This window comes from Lissotriton helveticus, chromosome 4_1, assembly GCF_964261635.1.
Source record: "Lissotriton helveticus chromosome 4_1, aLisHel1.1, whole genome shotgun sequence".
Classification (NCBI taxonomy): Eukaryota; Metazoa; Chordata; class Amphibia; order Caudata; family Salamandridae; genus Lissotriton; species Lissotriton helveticus.
The window spans coordinates 1,090,594,295-1,090,613,492 of NC_136063.1; the positions used below are offsets into that span (position 1 = coordinate 1,090,594,295).

Sequence of the window (19,198 nt, forward strand, 5' to 3'; positions counted from 1 at the left end):
CCTCGGTTCATTGACTTCTAGCGGGAAAGGAGAGGTAATGACGCGGCCTCAGGGTGTTTGTATTAAAGACAAGTTTTTGTGCAAATACTGACGGTATTTGAAGCCAATTAGGTGGTGTGCTAGGGGTGGCGGTCTGCCAATTTCGGGGTTAATCACTCGGAAGAGTGGGAGTGCAAAAATAGAGGGAGAGAGAGAGAGAGAGAGAGAGAGAGAGAGAGAGAGAGAGAGAGAGAGAGAGAGAGAGAGAGAGCGCAACGGCAGGCTAAATAGTACACGTGCAACAGAGAGGGTGGCAGTGTATTCAAGAAAGGCTATTTAGTGCATTACACAGTAAAAAGGCATTCACGGGTCTGCGTTAGAATCTTGTAATCATGCAGTTTGAGCATTAGACAGGGTAGAGGGGACGTGCTTTGAGAAAAAGGAAAGAAGAAAGGAGGTACCATTTTGTCGCACTTTCTCGCATTCTCGGTCCTTCGACCAGTTGGGTCAACGCCTCAGTCACACACACACACATTCCCTCACAGTTTCGCATCATACGTGACATGGGTTCATTCGTCCGGTCTGGTTTAAGGGTGATCACTTTTTATCAGGTTGTGTTAATTTCTCGGGTTTGCTCGATACGCGAGTAGTTTGCAGGCGTGCTTAGACACCACCTTGCGGCGCTAGTCCGTTTCGTGTATTAGACATGGCAAGGCTTCAGATCTTCGCCACACCTCGGCTGTAATCTCTGATGTAACCTGCAGAGGGAGGAAAAAAAGGGGGGGTGGGGGAGACAGCATTCGCGCATATTCAAATGCATGGACTCATAAGTTCTTTACTTACCTCTTACTCGTCTTTCCTCCTCGGGGCAGGGTCCCCGGGGGTATGGTTTCTGGAGTCGAGGGGGGTAGTGTGTCCATATAGGTCATGTGCGGGGAAACGTAAAAAGGAAACCAGAGGTGCTTAGTGCGAGGTATCTAGTCAAAGGATGTATCTCACTATCGGGATCCTAAAACCTCTTTCAACGCTGTGGCGTTCTAAGGTTCTTCGGTTCTTGGGTCAGCTCCGTTCCCTGATACTTTGGAACGTTGTACTTTATCACATTTACATTATTTCATTTCACCCTCCTTTTACATTCCCTCATTTACACCGTTCGTTTTACCCATCCTTGGAAGTCAAGGTCTTCCTCTACGCGAGAGTTCATGAGTCAGTCGCGTACTTTGAAGGCGGAGTGTCGTGTTGTCGATCCGATCCGTCCTCCAGGGCTGGGCAACCATCTTCTTTCAACCTTAAAGAGAGAGCAGAGTAGGGTGCACAGAAAAGAACTTTCCCACCGATCCCACATTTTAAAAATAAAGCATGCAATACCCGTCCATAGTTTCAAAAACTTTATTTTGCAAAATCATTTCAGCATGAGGATTATGAGGGTGCGGTCGTATTTGGCCGGTCGTGGCAATGGCTAAAGTGCGTACAGTGGGGGGGGGTGTCGTTTTGCAGCAATAAAAACATCGGGAAGTTTTACTCATTCATTTGCAAGAAGCTAAAACGTCTACTAATTGGCTGGGGGTTCGAGGGCATTTATTTTCATAATTTAGAAGCATAATCATAATAGTTGTAATCAGATTTCCTACATGCATACCGTACGTGTGCGTCGTAAATGAGGTTTACATCAGTTATAAAAATATAATACATTGTACATTTGTAATCGACATTTGTAACGGGGATCCTTTCGTACTGTTCGTCGAGTGAGTTCTCCTTGTCTTTTCTAGCCAAGTGTACAAAGGATCATATAAAATCTCAGAACATCAAGTTTATATTAGTGCGAAGGAACACCACGAGGTGTTCGTAAGTTCCGATTGATACCAGCGCCATTTTGGGCGGGGCCGGCTCAGTCCGGAAGCAGCATCAGGGGGAAATGTTTCCCATTACTGGCAGTTTGGACCAGAGTCCCTTTCGGCAGTTCCAGAATTCATGCTAACAGAAGGAGTGGCAATGTCATGTTTGTTTCGTTGGCGATCAAGGCAGCCGTCCCTTACCGGAAGCCTGCAAAGGCCGAAGGTTCCGCCGGGGACCTTTTTAGGATCTTCAAGGCTGCGGAGATGTTGTCGGAGATGGGGGCTCGTGCTCCAGGGGGCAAATGTTCGAGTTATATTGCTGGTCAAAGTTACTCTAGTGGCCGGGGCCCTTCCAACGGACCCAGACGCCATTTTGAGGCCCTACAGGGGCCACTCTCGTCGAGTATGCAAGAGTGGAAGAGACCCTTCGGAGTGAAAGGAAGAGGGCTCTGTTTTGTGAGAGCGGGACGTTCGGCTGGGGTGCAGCTGTGATGCCCCCACCTGGGGGCGAGGGAGACTTGTTCGCGCCGTCTCCTTCTTCCGGGGCACCCCATGCTGCTCCTTTTTATCGGCCCGCACGAAGGTCTCTCCCCATCCGGTGCTTCTCAAGTCGTGTGCTCCGTGCTGTGGGAGTATGGCCACCTGTGGCGCGCATTCGGCGCGGCACGAGTATCAGTGCAGTCATTGCAGGTTCGGTGTTCCGAAAATATGGCCACCATTGCACGTTCGGTGCTGCGCAAGTACTGGGGTGCCACCATGGTGTGTTCGGTGCTGTGGAAGTATCGGCACCATCGCCTGACTGGGGGTGTTCGGCGTCGGCCGGGGGCTGGGAGACCTCCTATCGGTGGAGGTGGGAGAGGCTCGTCCGCGTCGCCTCTCCCTCCCAGCCCAATTTGGACAAATTGTTGTGGAGGTACGTGCAGGACATCCCGCCGTCCAGAGCTGCTGCGGCTGTAACGGAAGAGAAAAGGAGGAGGTGCCTCGTTCTTCTCTGGACATGTGGCGGGACTACCTACAACTGCCCGGGCTGCTGGCTCCTGCCTCTCCTCCGGCTCCCCCATACGTTAAGATTTCCTGACCAAGAGTTGGCGGCCGGGCCCGCCTTATATGGGTTGCCGTTGGTTGGGCGTAGCCGTAACCCTGCCCTACTTTGGAAGGTTCCAGAATGGGGGGGGGGGGCGCGAATGTTCTGTTTGACTTTCATTTTCTACAGTTTACCGTTATTATTCCTTGTTTGTTGTGTTAAATTAAAAGTTTCAAGTTCATTAATGGTCTACGGATTTTGTTTTACCATTTCTTTCTTTCCAGGTTGCTTTTATGCTAAGTTTCTGCTAACAGAGGTTGAGTAACACGGAAACACGTGTAGAGGGATGACGCAGATTTGTACCTTACATACACACAAACTCAGACGGGGGACAGTACAAGTACGACATACAAAGACCCAAGACGAATATAAAACAGTTATTGGTCATAATTATCTCTTTCCGTCTGTGAATTTGAAACAAGGCTGGGTTCCCGTCTTGACGTTGTCCGACCTAGGAGAACTTGAGCATGTCGCTGAAATTTTCCTGGCGAAATCTGTGCCATCGGGCATAATCAAACGTGGTGGTTCTGTCTGGTCTGTCTATGTAAGTCGGGTTCTTCTTTGTCTCGCGCTTTTTCTCGTACTGCCGGTCTGTCGTTCCTGTCGGCCCTTTGCCTTTACTCACGCTCAGTAGAGTCGGGCATTGGGCTTTCCAGTGTCCGACATACCTACAAAAAGCGCATTGGTCTGGCCCTAAGTCTGGTCGTCTTTTGCATAGTGTCGGGGGATAAGTTGTGGGTAGCGGTGTCCTGGGGTTGTCCTGTCGGTATATTTCTCTACTTGGTTTGTCCTCGTCTTTTCTCTGTCGTTGCATAGCCTCTCTGCGCCACATACCGAGACTGTCGAGCATAATTGGCGTTGTCTTATTATTTCGAAGGGCTATTTCTAACGTTTCTATTTTATCAAGGTCAAAGGATCCTGCCAGTGGCCACTGTTTGTCTTGACTCTCTTCGGTATACCTGTGCCACAATTTATTATAGGCTATGGTGACTAATCCATAGTTTATGAACATGTCCTTATTAGGGGTGCCTTCTAGTGGAGCTATATGGTCCACCTCTAATACACGGTCCGGGCTAAACAGGCTATTAATCAGTGGGGAGAAGACAGACATGACGGCTCGTAACGAGGGACTAAAAAGTCAGCACTGCCTATCTTATCACTAGGTGCAAAGACTGGACAGAATATTTCTATTCAACGTTGTTTGCAGGCAGTGAATACCTCATGGATCAAAAATAACAAAAAAGACCAATAAATAACAATGGGGAGAATGAGTAGGTCCGCAAAGATCTGCGTTACCTACCCTTTTCACTATCTGCAAAAAGGGTGGTCTCTTCCCTGTTTGCAGACAGGGAATCTCCAGGAAACAATAGTTTTGCGAACAACAGTTCAGTTTCAAGTAATTATTGAGTGGGGGAGAAAAAATAAGCACGGCTGCTGCCCTACCTATCCTCCACTGCTTGCAAAGAGAGAGCCCGTTGTTTCTCCGTTTGTAGACAGTGAATCTCCAAATAAATAAAGAGCAATACTAGTATTTTTGAACAATCAAACAATCAAGCAATTATTTCGCAACTTGTCGCGATTACACGACCTTACCCGGACCATGTGGACAGTTTCTTGTCTTCCGAATCCAGCGCCCGATCGTCCTCTTTTTCTCGTATTTCTCACAGCACTCCTGATGGTCCCCAGTCAGGACCGTAGATCACTCGAGAGAGGTCTGTTCGGAACTAGTGAAGTTCGGATGATCGGCTGCCAGACGAGGGTCTATTGGGCAAGAGCTCTCCCGATCGTTGCAGTCGTTCACTCTGTCGTCGGGACCTCTCCCACTGGATCCACGAGTCGCTGATGGGCCCCACGCTTGGGACGCCAATTGTTAAAACCTGAGTCGGGTCGGGGACAATCGATATTTGCCCGGCGGTATTGCCTCTGTGACCCTCTAGTTATTTAATCAATGAAGAGGCAGGCGCTGGAGACTGGAAGGCAGGAAACAAGGTTTTTATTCTCTCCGGAGGAGAACACAACGAAACGGACAGAAGGTATCGTTCTGAGGTGCTCTAACTGCATTCCTGAGGCCTGGCCTCTTATACACACGTTTATGACTTTATTGTAGATTTACACATTCACGTTAAAGCTTTGATGTATGGAAAAGACATTCCCGGAACTCCCCTTTTGGGCCCGTTCCCACACACATTTACAGTTGAAGTCCCCACCCTAGTCACAACAGGTGATGAGTACCACGCAGCCGGATATTCCGCCGATTCACGGAATGTGGGGGGTTTGATCGGATCTCATGGAGTGGGGGCTTTGATCAACCCGGGGATCCTTTGATGGGGGAAGCTTTCTATTGTACGGGGAGGGGCAAGGAATGGTATCGGCAGAGCTGGGTGTCGGCCTGGGAACGGGGAAGACAAAACGGGCACACGGGGAAAAAGGGGGTTTGCATCTAAGGGCCGGAGATCATGAAAGGGAAGCAGGGAGGTGTCGCGCTGGGAACAGGATGAGGGCCAGGGGCAGAGCAGCGCCGAAGAGGGGTTTATGACTCAAGGCAGGTGCAAGCAGGGGGTGGTCAGCGTGCAGGCTTGGTGAAGGCGAAGGGCTATGTCAGGGGCCAGCGGCGTGCAAATGGGTTCGTTCTGCTCGGGGCATCTAAAAAAATGGCGGGTGCGCACGACAAAAGTGTGGCATCAGGGGAAGAGGCAAGATGGCGCAGATAATGTTCACCAAAACGTACTAATTTTCAACAGCCCGATGACAAATACCCCCGGCCCCAGGGCTCTCCCCCGCACCAACATCCACAAAATCATCCTTTCTGTGTTTCCGTGTAGCTGTTAGGCCGGGGTGGGAGGGGAATCGAGAGTGGCTGGCGGTGGGATAGGCGTGCGTGCGTGCGTAGGGAGGGAGCCGGCTGTGCTAGCGCAGAGGGGACGCCGCCGGAGCGCGCCCATGGAGCTCCTGCAAGGGCCTGCGCAGCACGTGATGGATGCAAAGTTTGTCTGGCCGGGGGCATATGTGATGGCAACGAGGCTACCGGGGGGCAAGGCCTGGCAGCGCGGCTGCTGCGCACATCAGCGCCCCGAACCAACCGGCCGGCCTACGACACCCAGACAGATTGAAAAAACTTTGGACAAACAGGTATGATACCCCTGGCCGTCTCTCTCTCCCACTTATTCCCTAGAAAGGGCACAGTCGTCACATATTTATCTTCATCATCGAAAAGCCACCGACGACAGGGCAGTTAATGTGGCAACTGACTGCGTTCCTGTACGTGTATATATCACCTTCGCCCTTCGGAGTAGAGCAAGGGGTAAGAGAGGCATTGGAAGCGCTGAGGGTACGTTCAGGTAATGCCCCCCTACCATAAGTACGTGTTTCAGGTCAGGAAGTCACCGGGTTCTGCCACGGAAATATGTTGTACTTTTGCTTCTCGTCTTGGGCCCTTCGCAGGGAAGAGTAGAGTGACATCATACACATTAGTTACATATGCCACCTCTGTGCCATTACCTCGCGAACGGAGAGAGAAATGGGTCACAAGTGAGAATCGAGGGGCCTTGGTACCTTCCCTTCATGCCAGTTGCGCCCCGGAATCTCCCAGTAGGTGTTACTAGGGAGTTTAGGTTTGTTAAATATCACTGCTCTCCATCCCTTTTTCTATAAGGACCCTAAAGTACTGATAGGCACCGAGCGATTGCCAGAAGAAGTCCCCTCATGGGGTTTTCCAACAAGAAGACATGTACCCCTTCAAAGTCCCTATACCAATCTGTTAATACAAAGGTATTTATTTAACATCTTGTCCCCCTGAGAGCCTCAGCCCTGAAATCTCCCAACAAAGAAAGTCACAGGTGGGCGCCAAATTCTGCGAAGGCATTAGAGTATGAGTAAGACTTTGGCCAGCTTCCAGCCACCGCCCTTCCCTCAGGTGTGTCAGCCCTTCTGGCCAGCTTTGTTCTTTCTAAACTCCCAAACTGTGGAAGGGGTGCGGAGCGGCGCTGCTGAGATCACACAACCCCTCTAATAGTGACGTAGCCAGGAGCAGGGGCCAGTGCGCCCTTGTCACGGGAGACCAGAAAGGCTCGTGGCCTTGCAGTTTTTCTGCGTATTAGCATTAGTTAATTCCCTATGCCTGCTGCTTTTGGAGAACAAGAAAAGAGAATAAACAGATTTTCAACGCAGATAAGCAGACTTGTGCCTGGCTCAAGGCCTTTGTGTTTTAAAATTGTATTGCCAAGCTGCTTAATGCTTTGGGTGTTTTTGAGGTGCAGTGGGACTCGGCGAGCATGGCATGAAGCTTCTACCTTTTGGGGTTTAATGGCCCCTTCTGTGATCTGGCAGCCATCTGTGGTGGGTGAGTGTGTTGCAGTAAAACCCAGCACCTCCATTGTCCGGGCGGTTAGACACATAGGTAGAGCTGCCAGATTGGCCTCTCTGTGCACTTTGTGGACACCAGTTGTGCACCGGCGTATTTTCGTCTCCTAAGAGATTGATTGGTTGTACTGGCGGTAGGTCAGAGGAAGTCAGGAGGGCCGGAGAGTGAGTCACTGTCTCTCACTGACAGTCAGTGTGAGTCACAGGCACTGCACGACTGGCCGCAGGGCACTGGGTTTGGCGGTGGTAAAGAGCGACCCCTTGTGGACACAGATTCAGCCGGTGAGGGAGCGGGGGGGGGTTGTATACTACCCAGAGACCCAGAATTCAGCGCTCCCTCTGATCTGGGCCACCGTCCACCTCCGTCACTTCTTTCCATTGACGTAAGATTTATGATTGGCTCCTGAGGCAAAATAGCCGTGAGCAGGGACGAAGAATTTTGAAAGCATTCTGTGATTTATACTGTGTTTTTAACTGTTATCCCTACTTACCTGCACCTCTGGCTTCCTACAAACAGCGCTACTCGCTGTAACGACTCCCTTCCTTCAGTCGCCATTCCCGAGGGCGAGGCGAGACACGCCCCCTCGGCTGGCCACGCCCCCCGCCAAACCTACAAATAGAGCGCGCCGGCTTTGGGCGCTGCATTTATGATTGGCTCCTGAGGCAAAATAGCCGGGAGCAGGGACGAAGAATTTTAAAAGCATTCTGTGATTTATACTGTGTTTTTAACTGTTATCCCTACTTACCTGCACCTCTGGCTTCCTACAAACAGCGCTACTCGCTGTAACGACTCCCTTCCTTCAGTCGCCATTCCCGAGGGCGAGGCGAGACACGCCCCCTCGGCTGGCCACGCCCCCCGCCAAACCTACAAATATAGCGCGCCGGCTTTGGGCGCTGCATTTATGATTGGCTCCTGAGGCAAAATAGCCGGGAGCAGGGACGAAGAATTTTAAAAGCATTCTGTGATTTATACTGTGTTTTTAACTGTTATCCCTACTTACCTGCACCTCTGGCTTCCTACAAACAGCGCTACTCGCTGTAACGACTCCCTTCCTTCAGTCGCCATTCCCGAGGGCGAGGCGAGACACGCCCCCTCGGCTGGCCACGCCCCCCGCCAAACCTACAAATAGAGCGCGCCGGCTTTGGGCGCTGCATTTATGATTGGCTCCTGAGGCAAAATAGCCGGGAGCAGGGACGAAGAATTTTAAAAGCATTCTGTGATTTATACTGTGTTTTTAACTGTTATCCCTACTTACCTGCACCTCTGGCTTCCTACAAACAGCGCTACTCGCTGTAACGACTCCCTTCCTTCAGTCGCCATTCCCGAGGGCGAGGCGAGACACGCCCCCTCGGCTGGCCACGCCCCCCGCCAAACCTACAAATAGAGCGCGCCGGCTTTGGGCGCTGCATTTATGATTGGCTCCTGAGGCAAAATAGCCGGGAGCAGGGACGAAGAATTTTAAAAGCATTCTGTGATTTATACTGTGTTTTTAACTGTTATCCCTACTTACCTGCACCTCTGGCTTCCTACAAACAGCGCTACTCGCTGTAACGACTCCCTTCCTTCAGTCGCCATTCCCGAGGGCGAGGCGAGACACGCCCCCTCGGCTGGCCACGCCCCCCCAACCTTCCCACCTATTGGCATAAAGTATGTGTCTTGGCAGGAAGCGCAGCGGACGAGCGCAGCGGGCGCGACTTTTGCGCGCCGAAGGCGCGCCTAAGGCAAGCCCGTCTGCGCCCGTCCGCGCTCGGACGGGGCCAGGGGCACGACACCATGCCAAAATAATGTCTTATTCCTCAAAGGAACTCATCGCCCTCCAAGGCCACTGGCCACTTCCCCCTCCTATCCACAGGCTCGTCTCTTCATTAGGCCTCGCTTCTTCTTCTTCCCCTTCCATGACGCCACATCCTCCGTTGTATATACCCCCGCCACCCTGTCCCACCCTACTCGATCCTCAGCCCATCATTTCGCCTTTGTCTGTATTCCTACTCAACACCAGGTCAGCGGTCAAGCACCATCACGAGCTGTTCGTCCTACTCGATTCAGAGAAACCTGACCTACTGCTCCTGACCGAAACCTGGTATTGTGATTCCTCCCTCCCTCTTCTCCTGGCTACCCTACCCCCCTCCTATGTGGCCCTACGGGCTGACCGTCCAGCAGGCAGGGTTGGTGGTGGGGTCGCCTTAATCGCTCGGTCGGAATTGAATTTTCAATCACTTCCCTTTCCCTCTATTCCCCCTGCTGACTTTCTGGTAGTCCGTTCTCTTTTATCTTCCCCGCCCATTACCTGTCTCCTAATGTACCGCCCCCCTCAGTCTTCGCCTTCGTTCCTGCCGGCATTTCAAGACCTGTTGGCCAATTTGGTGGTCAACTACGCCTCGGTCTTGGTGCTGGGCGATTTTAATTACTGGCCCTCGGACCCACATGAGTGTATGGCCTCAAAAGACTTCACAGAATCTCTCCTGTCCCTCAACTTTGCACCGCATATAACTGTCCCCACTCACTCCCATGGTCACATACTCGACCAGGTCTGGTCCCTGAATCTCCCAGTGGCTTCGGTGGCAGTTTCTCCCTGCCCCTGGTCCGACCATGCCCTCATTTCCTTCTCCATTTCCCGTAATCCGGTATTAAAAACTCCGCATGCCAAAAACACCTGGGCGCGGAATTGGAACAGACTGGATCTTCCCTCCCTGACCTCTCTGCTTCAAAACTCCACTCCCACCCTATCTGGTTTATCATCTACCTCTCAAGCCAAGGCCATAAACACCTGGCTGGCTGGTGGCTGTGACTCAATGGCCCCCCTACGTCGTATATCCATCTGTCGATCTAAAGATTCCAACAGATGGTTTGACGACCACCTGAAAGAGCTTAAACTGAGCACCCGACGGGCGGAGAGGCAATGGAGGAAAAATTACTCTACTTTATCTAAAACTCACTTCCTCACATCACTGGCTAAATATAAAATAGCAATCCTCGCCGCAAAGACTACCTACTTCTCTGCTAAAATAGCGTCTGCTGAAAACACACCAAGGGCAATTTTTGGCATAGTAAATGACCTGGCATTCTCAGCTCGAACCTCATCCCAGATCCCTCCCTCCCAGCTTCTTTGTGATCAACTTAACGCCTATTTTCTGGACAAAATCGTCACCATTAAGGCCAACATCCCACCACCCTCACTTGCATTTATCGATCCTTCCTCCCCTCCTGTTCAATGCCCCCTCACCTCCTTTCCCCCCCTTACTCAGGAATCTTTTCTGGCGATCCTCCCCAAAGTGAAGTCGGGGTCTCCGGCGGATGTCTGTCCGGCACGTATCCTGCAGCAAATTTACTCCTGCTGCCCTGAACCCCCCATTGCCTTTCTCAACAGCTCCCTAGCACAGGGAGTAGTTACCCCTGCGCTACAGGCAGCCGCTATAGTACCCATCTTGAAAAAACCTGGCGCGGATCCTTCCATCTTGGCCAACTACCGCCCCATCTCCTTGCTGCCCTTTTTGGGCAAGGTGATGGAGCGCCACGCCACTGCGGTACTCAGCGCCCATATTGAGACAAATGGGGGGCTGGCATCTTGCCAGGCCGGTTTCCGTCCCAGGCACTCAACCGAATCGGTTGTGGTCTCAGTCCTAGACAACCTCAGAAAGGGTATGGATGATAACAAATACCAGGCACTGGTCCTCCTTGATCTATCCGCCGCCTTTGACACGGTGGACCACACCATCTTACTGTCCCGTGTCAGGGCGGCCGGAGTCGGGGGATCAGCCTTGGTTTGGCTCTCCTCCTTTCTGAGGGACCGCACCCAGGCAGTGCGACTAGGCAATTTCTCTACCACCCCCCTCCCAGTCACTTGTGGTGTTCCCCAGGGTTCCTCTCTCTCCCCCTTACTTTTCAATCTCTACATCTCTCCTCTTATTTTCGCGCTCCAGCAGCTGGAGGTCACCGTGTACAACTACGCGGATGATCTCCAGCTCATCTTCGATCTGTCCTCCTCTCCCCTTTCGGTCTCTAATTTTCAGTCCACTATGACATTCATCAGGGACTGGATGAACCACAACCACCTTAAGCTGAACCCGGACAAAACCGAACTGGTCCTCACTGGTGGTTCATCCAGCCCCTGGAACTCTCTCTTTTGGCCCCCCTCTCTTGGGCCTGCACCTTCCCCCTCAACCACGGTCAAAACACTGGGTGTTAAAATGAATCATCAGCTCACTCTCCATTCACAAATTAGCTCCGTGGTCTCCTCCTGTTTTCTCACTCTCCGCACCATCCGCTCTGTTTCCCGCTTCTTTTCCACTCAGGCACTCAAGATTATCATGGCCGCCCTGGTGATATCTAGGCTGGACTATGCCAATGCTCTCTATCATGGCATCCCAGCATACAGCCTGCGAAGACTCCAGTCGATCCAGAACCAGGCGGCCCGGTTGGTGTATGGCCTCCCACGCTATCACCATTCTACCCCCCTTCTCAGGGAGCTTCACTGGCTTCCCGTAAAAGAACGTTCCCTTTTTAAGACGGGCTGCATGGTCTTCCAGGCCCGTCAGGGCACTGCCCCCGCTTTTATTTCTTCTTTAATAAAACCCTATGTTCCCACAAGAGAGCTCGGGTCCTCCTCTAAATCTCTTCTTCAGATCCCCCGCTTCAAACGTAAAAAGTGGGGTGGGGCCAACTTCTCCACCTTGGCCCCAACATTCTGGAACTCCCTCCCTGACCATCTCCGCTCTGCTACCCAGTATCTCTCCTTTCGGAAAGATTTAAAAACCTTCCTCTTCAATCAGGCTTTCCCCGCTTAGTTTTTCATTCCTACCACTCCTGTCTTGTCCCTCAGTTGCCAATCCTATTTACTAGCGCCAAGAAACCGCAAGGTGTACGCTGCGCTTTAGAAATGTTTTAAATTAGAAATTAGAAATTAAGAAAGCGCTTCGGGTTAATGCTCCTACTGCAGAGATCCGATGGTCTCAGATTGAAGCTTGGGTGGGCTACCTGCGGCCTAGCGAGTAGAGCTGCCCACTTTGGAGTTGCGAACCGGGTTCGAATCCTGGCCACAGCTCATCAGCCTGTGATTCTGGGCAAATCAATTAACTTCTCCAGCGGAAGAGGTCCATGCGGTAAGTCGTGAGGGGGTGACACCATATGAGTTACCCGCACCAGGTGACACCATCCCTAGTGACGCCACTGCACACAACCACTTCAGGTCATTTTCAAACTGGTTTTCTCCTTCACCCAAGGGTGTATTATTAGCTTCTTCAATGTGATAAGAATAATGAAGAAGTCTCAACAGAGTGTACACAAATATATTCAAGTTCTCATTATTCTTGCAGACATGCAGATCCGAGAAGAGACTTGGAGCTCAATGTACTAAGTCAATGGTCTCAAATTGGGAACTGACTTTTTGTGAATTGACTAAGATTTTGAAAACTAACCTAAGTACTATTATGTCAGATCACAAAGTTACCATTCGCAGGAAGTCGCAGATTAACCTGCCTAATGACTAGTAATTCAGCAGCTTTCAATTTGCATCCCCCTATGATTGGCTACAAACACGGGGATGCCTGCAGGTGACAGCTGACCTCCATCCTTGTGTTTCTATTCGAAAACGGGAAAGTTGTTTTTGTAAAGCAGTTCAAGTTCCTCAAAGGAACTAGCACTGATTGAAAAAAATTGAGTTTCCCATTTGGGAAAATATCAGGGAGAGAAGGCAGTGTTCACCTCTCCCACTATCTACTCTTCTTGAAACTGCAAACAATATTCCCTAAAGTGGAAGGGGTACAAAAGAGACCCCTTCTCCCTTGAGAATTGGTTACTGCCGCCTTTTAGGAGTCATTAACCGATCAATGATTTGCAAATGGAACTGTGGTAGAATTGCAAAATTGCAATTTGGAAGGAGCGTAATTTTCAAGCCCCTTCTAAATTGTCATTCATTATGTAAGGCCATGCACATATCAATACAATTTACAAACAAAAAACCTTGAGTTAAGGAAGCAGAACAATCTTTTTCCAGCAGCATATTACGCCGACCCCTACAAAACTTGTTTTCAATGTTCTTATGTTTATAGTATACTGTATGCTGTTAAAATACATAAGTGTCTGTTCGCTATAGAGTTACGTCTATCATTTTTTATTATTTAGAGTGGAGTCATAAAAAATATCAAAACGAAAAACAAAGGGGCTTATTTACAAGCCACTTGCGGAACCGGTATGTCATTTTGCCCATATTAAAAGTGACACACAGGTGGCGCAAGAGACTTGTAAATAAGCCCCAAAAAGCCTCATTTACAAGACCATTGTGCTGCTTATGTCCCACATTTCTAGGTGTACAGGTGGCGCAGTGTGCCAGCTCATATTTACAAGGCCTCGTAAAGCTACCCTGCATGACTTTTCATGACCTTTAGGAGCAGCCCGTGCAGCTAAGGGCCGGGTTGGGAGGGATTTGACAGACGACCACAAGGGAAAATGAAATAAATAATTATTTTTCCCTCGTGATCGTCTCTCGAAATTCCCCCACCGCGGCTGATGGCCTTGTTTATATAGGCCCCTTTCACGCATTACTCTGCGTGAAAGGGGAATTCCATAGGTGTTGATGTGGGTGTTCCCACGTAACATCCATGGAACCTGACACATTCCTAGATTTACAAAGTGTTATAAACGGGAAACATCATTTACTCCGAAGGCATCACCACGCATAACGTTTACCACGCTACACTTACCACGTAAACTTTTTTCAACGCGGGTGCCTTCCACGACCGTCTTTACCACGCAAGTACGTTCTGCGTGGGTTGGGGAAAGACGTGGTATTCCTTCCAGTCGTTCTGCGTGGGCTTGGGGGGGGCTCGGGGGGCTCGGGGGGGCTGGGGGGGTCTCCCCCCCAAAAATAACAAGCGGTTTACTTAAAAAAAAACGCACATTATTTTTGAAGTATAAGGAAAAAGCCTCCCCCAAAGACGTGCCGTGTACGTCAAAATAGCAGTCCTTTTTTTATTTTGGTAGACGTGTTTTGACGTTTGTTTCCATGGTGGATGGAAGTAAGGGCTGCTGGTGAAAGACGTGCAGGTAAGACGTTTTTTACGCGTGGTATAGTCCTTCGTTGTAAATTCCAGCGTGGTAAAGCCACTTGCGATGTAAAATTCGCATGGTAAAGCCATGCGTGGTAATTGTAAGCGTGGTATAATCATATATTCGTTATAAACCTGGGAAAGCATCAGAATCCTACTCCTCCCTAGGCATAGGAGTGGCACAATGAGGAGAAACACTTATATTTTTACTTTCTGGGTGTTCAATCATCACTGTAACTCAGGCACACTTGCACCATGTCACAAGGGTGTCTGCATCAGTAAGCAACTGCTGTTTGTGCGCCGGCGCAGAGGAGAACAGGAATGTGCCGTATCTTGTAGATACAGCCCATTCCTGCCCTTTTTTATTTTGACACTCAGCAGCGCAGCAGGAAGGCTTGCTGTGCTGTCGTGTCTCAAAATATAGTAAATGTATGTTAGGTTAAAGGACTACTTTTAAAGAGGTTGTAGAACATCAAAGGCTAAACAATGACTATACGATTTAGCTCGCAGATACTGGTTTGCAAATGTTTTGCTAAAATGTGCCTGTTGAAATATAATTGTAAAGGCAAGTTTAATATGAGTTGTATATGTAACAGGCAATAGATAGTGGGACACGAATGGCATCTTCCACATGACTGTCACATGTGCTATTATTTACAATATCTAGAAAATCAAGAAATAAAATGCCATGTCATACAAATAAAAACGAGTCATGTAAAATAAAAACACAAACTCTTGCAAACATGACATCATGAGCATTAACTTTGATCAATTAATGAAACATAGTGTCCAACCTAAAAACTCCAACTGCTATTGAAATATAACATTTTACATTGCATGTTAAATTTGCAAAGACAGCAGGCACTAAAGTAACATGAGATCAAAGTCATTAAGATAAAATTGTAGTTATATCTTTCTGTATTACAAAAGTTGAATCGCAGCTTCAAGAATAGGATAAATCATCAAATACCTTCTTTAACCATGCCAACACTGAGACACTTCTGAAATCTACAGTACTGGCAGCGGTTCCGGCGTCTCTTGTCCACTGGACAGTTTTTACTTGCCAAACATATATATCTTGCATTTTTTTGTACTGTTCTCTGGGGAAGAAATGTACACAAAATATTCAATTGAGCCTGACGTGAAGTATTTTAATTACAATATGAAATGCGACAGTGCAATTTGTATAATTTCATAAAACTAATTTTCTTGTATCATGGCCTGCAGGAGAAAACACAATTTTATTAGTGTTAGCTGCTGACAACGAAATTCATCTTGTTTTTCTCTGAAGCAAGTCCAAAGAGACAGCCAATTTTGAACGATAAAATCATATCTGAAATTACCAGGTCATTGCGTCATATCTTTGGGGATTACATTATCTTCTATTTAATATCCCTTGGGGAACAATTTTCTACTTGGTCATTCGCCTGATTATTACCGACCTTATTAAAATGACATACACGTTAGCTTTGATATGCACCTACAGAGACGTTACATTTTTTAGGATTAGAGATCAGCAAATTATATTAGAAAGAGAAGGCTGGAAATGGTAATTAAAAACAATCATGGATGACATACTTGCCATTGCAGTGTGTGATTCTGGAGAAAAACGCACACACGGAAACATGCTATGCAGAAACTTTTGCCACAAATCTGTTTCTTCAAATTTTGCCAACTGAATGATATTCCCAAAATGGTGAATATATCCCGATGAATTACGTTGATATGGAAAGAAAATCTCAAACACTTCCTTCCACGTTCACGTAAAACCTCTCCACCCCATTCTCCCTTTTCCCTTTTAACAATGTGTTGTGTTTGTGTGGATAACTCCCATGCCTTTCTCTTATCCCCTCCCTTCTTTTCTACCCTCTTTCTTTAACCAAGTTGGTTGCCCCCCTTCTGTCATTTACACCTACCATTACCTAGTAACTCTGCGCGTGCCTATGTCGTTGTACCTCTACTCCAACCTACACCATAGTACTTCTACCCACGACTGTACTTTCGTACCTCTATCCATACCTTTACTTATGCCATGCCACATTCAGCCCACCAATGCAGTACTGCTTGTACCCGATCAGCACGCTCATACATCTATCTGAACAATAATCCCTCAGCTCATACCTCTACCCTTTTATCTCTGCGCCTAAATATGCGCTATTAACTCTACGCATCCTATATGCTAGTACCCCAACGCGTAATTCAGTGTCCACACCTTAGTCCATCCAGCCCTGCACAACCCTAGTAACTTTACTCTTATCTATACCTAGGGCCTCTGGATTTCCAAGGCCCTGACATTTTCTTTATAGTTATACTTCTGCACCATTTACTCCATTATTCATCACCTTCTGCATAATTTTTCAAGATTTTAGAAGAAACACATTTTTTCTAATTTGACCGGATTAAAAGTTACTAAGAACACAGCAACGGTTGTTGCAGCACAGTGGAAAACCCTACGCAAAGTTTGACTGGTCACTTTTCAGGTGCTAGTTACTGGATTCGGACATTAAATTTATACTAATGAAGCAACATTTTTGTTCAGACGGTGTTTACATATGTGAAAGTGAACAACATAATTAATGATATAACAAAATGTGCTGCATACCACTACATGATTAAGTTAAGTTGGTAGAATTATATAGCGTGGCTTATCACTCATGAGGGTATCCAGATGCTGTCCATTGGCACGGGGAGATTAAGTGATTTACCAAGAATCAAATGATGTTGCGCCGAGACTTGAACCCGGATCCCCAGCTCCCGAGTCGACAGCTCTGGTGGCAGCGCAACATCCACTCCTCACAAAATTTGCATCAACCCTGCTGCATAAATGGTTTGGGCAGCTATACCCTACATCACGTCAGTACCTTAATACCTCTACCCTTTTACTGCTCCTATTCCACCAGCTACACCCTAACAGCTATTCCTCACTTATAGCCTTCTACCTCTATTCCCCACATACCATGTATTTCTACTCTTGATGTATGCTCTACCACTTATTGAACCTAAGTCCTTCTATCCATGCCAGCTCCATTGCTCCTGACCTTCTCCTTACATGTTTTTTTATAACATTTTATTGCCACCATATCCCAATTTTATAGTATTTTTGAGTCAAATTTCCACACATATTTTGAGGGAAATGTTTTTCTTTACTTTTAAAATTCGCTAAAATGAAATTTCACTAACCTATGGTTGTCCAGGCTAGTGCTTTACATTTTGTTGTTTTGCAAAAATGTAGAGCTGTTTGCCATAAAACAAAAAAACTCCAACTTAATCACACATGTGTGCCTAATAGAAGACGTAGGGCAATCTAGAGGATGCAACACTTCGTCACAAACATGGCAGATGTCCCACCCGCCATAATACGAGTGTTTTTTACCCAATGGCACTTCTAATATAGTGAATATCTGTCAAGTTTTGACAGAGCATCCCATTCACCAAACTCTAAATAAGGCCTTAATTCATAGTGGGTGGTTGATTCTCAGCCATGTGGCTTAATTAAGTTTGGCATTAAGCCATTATAAAAAGAAAAACAGTTGAGGAGTGTTCCGTGTTCCTTTTGTGTAAAATGCTATTTTGTGATCCTTTTTATCTGACATATTCTGAAAGGATAAAACAAAATATTTTTAACATAGTCATTGGAGAATCTATGAGAAATACTATGAAACGATACGTATGACAGACGTATGGCGACCGTATCTTTGTGGAAATGTGTTCCAAGATGTGTATTAATGGGGAAACATCCTTTACAATGCAACGTTTACCACGCAGTGCCTTTACGATGCAATTTTTACAACGCAAACCATTACAACGCATTGCGCTGGGGCGCTCTAGGATAGGGAATACGTTTAATTTACTATCCAACACTGCCCTAGTGTCCACGGGGACTGGAGTTGGAATAGTAACTTAAACTATTCACTATCCAGCACCCCAAAGCGCTATGCGTTGCAAAGGTTTGCGTTGTAAAAACCGCGTTGTAAAGGCATGTGTGGTAAAAGCATGCGTTGTAATGTCATACATCCGTATTAATGGCAAGACCGGATTTAACATTTTCAGAACAATTAAATCTGCTTGGTATTGATCTTTCATACCAACAAAAACATATATATTTTTTAGAAATTAAGTTCCACTTCAATATGAAAATGTCCAAAAATGAACACTTAGACCACAGACAATCCTAATCTGCAAATTCTTTTTTGTATGTCAATGTGAATTAGTCTGTGTAAATACATGCATTTCATAGGCATGGCTTACCTACAACAAACAAGGAAATGTGAATATAAAGGAGTACTCCTGTTCGAAGACAAACACTAAATGAAATACTGGACAAACAAGAAGTCAATTTTTTACCCCTGTCGGTATGGTTTCAGGTCCAAAATCGGTACTGTAGAGCAGTGTCTCAACCTTAATTTATTGATCGGAAAGTACACCATAGCATAAAGCTCCCCCATATATCAGACATTTTTGGATTTGACCACATCGTTTGAGTATAAACGGTTCGAAGATGTGGTCTACTCTTTTGGCACTTGGCAAGGATGAAGCACTTGTGCACTTTATAGCTTATTTGCACAGGGACATTTTTATTTTTTATTCTTAATTTATTTTTATTGACTTTCTACAAGAAATATCCAGACATCAAATTGCGAGGCATTGACATTCTTGTGCTGAGCACCGGTTACATAGAATTACAGCAAGCCAAAAGAATACAAAGTCATTTTTAGAGTACCTAGGAAAGGACTTCAATGTCAGTGCATAATGTCTAGGATCCATGGAATGAGTTCTTCTCTGCAAACATTATTTAAGTGTACAACACAGTCAGCATCTGAATAATTCAATACGTCATGTTCAGTTCTTCAACTTTAACATTTTGCACAAAACTATACCCTTCTATGAAACAGAAATT

The 19,198-nt window shown here is 47.3% G+C and overlaps 1 protein-coding gene across 1 annotated transcript in view; it reads right to left on the reverse strand.

Moving 5' to 3' along the window:
• Positions 1 to 19,198, reverse strand: part of NR4A3 (nuclear receptor subfamily 4 group A member 3) — a 595,821-nt gene that overhangs the window by 383,676 nt on the left and 192,947 nt on the right. Inside the window, exon 4 of the mRNA XM_078685747.1 lies at positions 15,272 to 15,401. Within this exon, the coding sequence (XP_078541873.1) occupies positions 15,272 to 15,401 (130 nt within the window). The remainder of the gene's footprint in view (positions 1 to 15,271; positions 15,402 to 19,198) is intronic.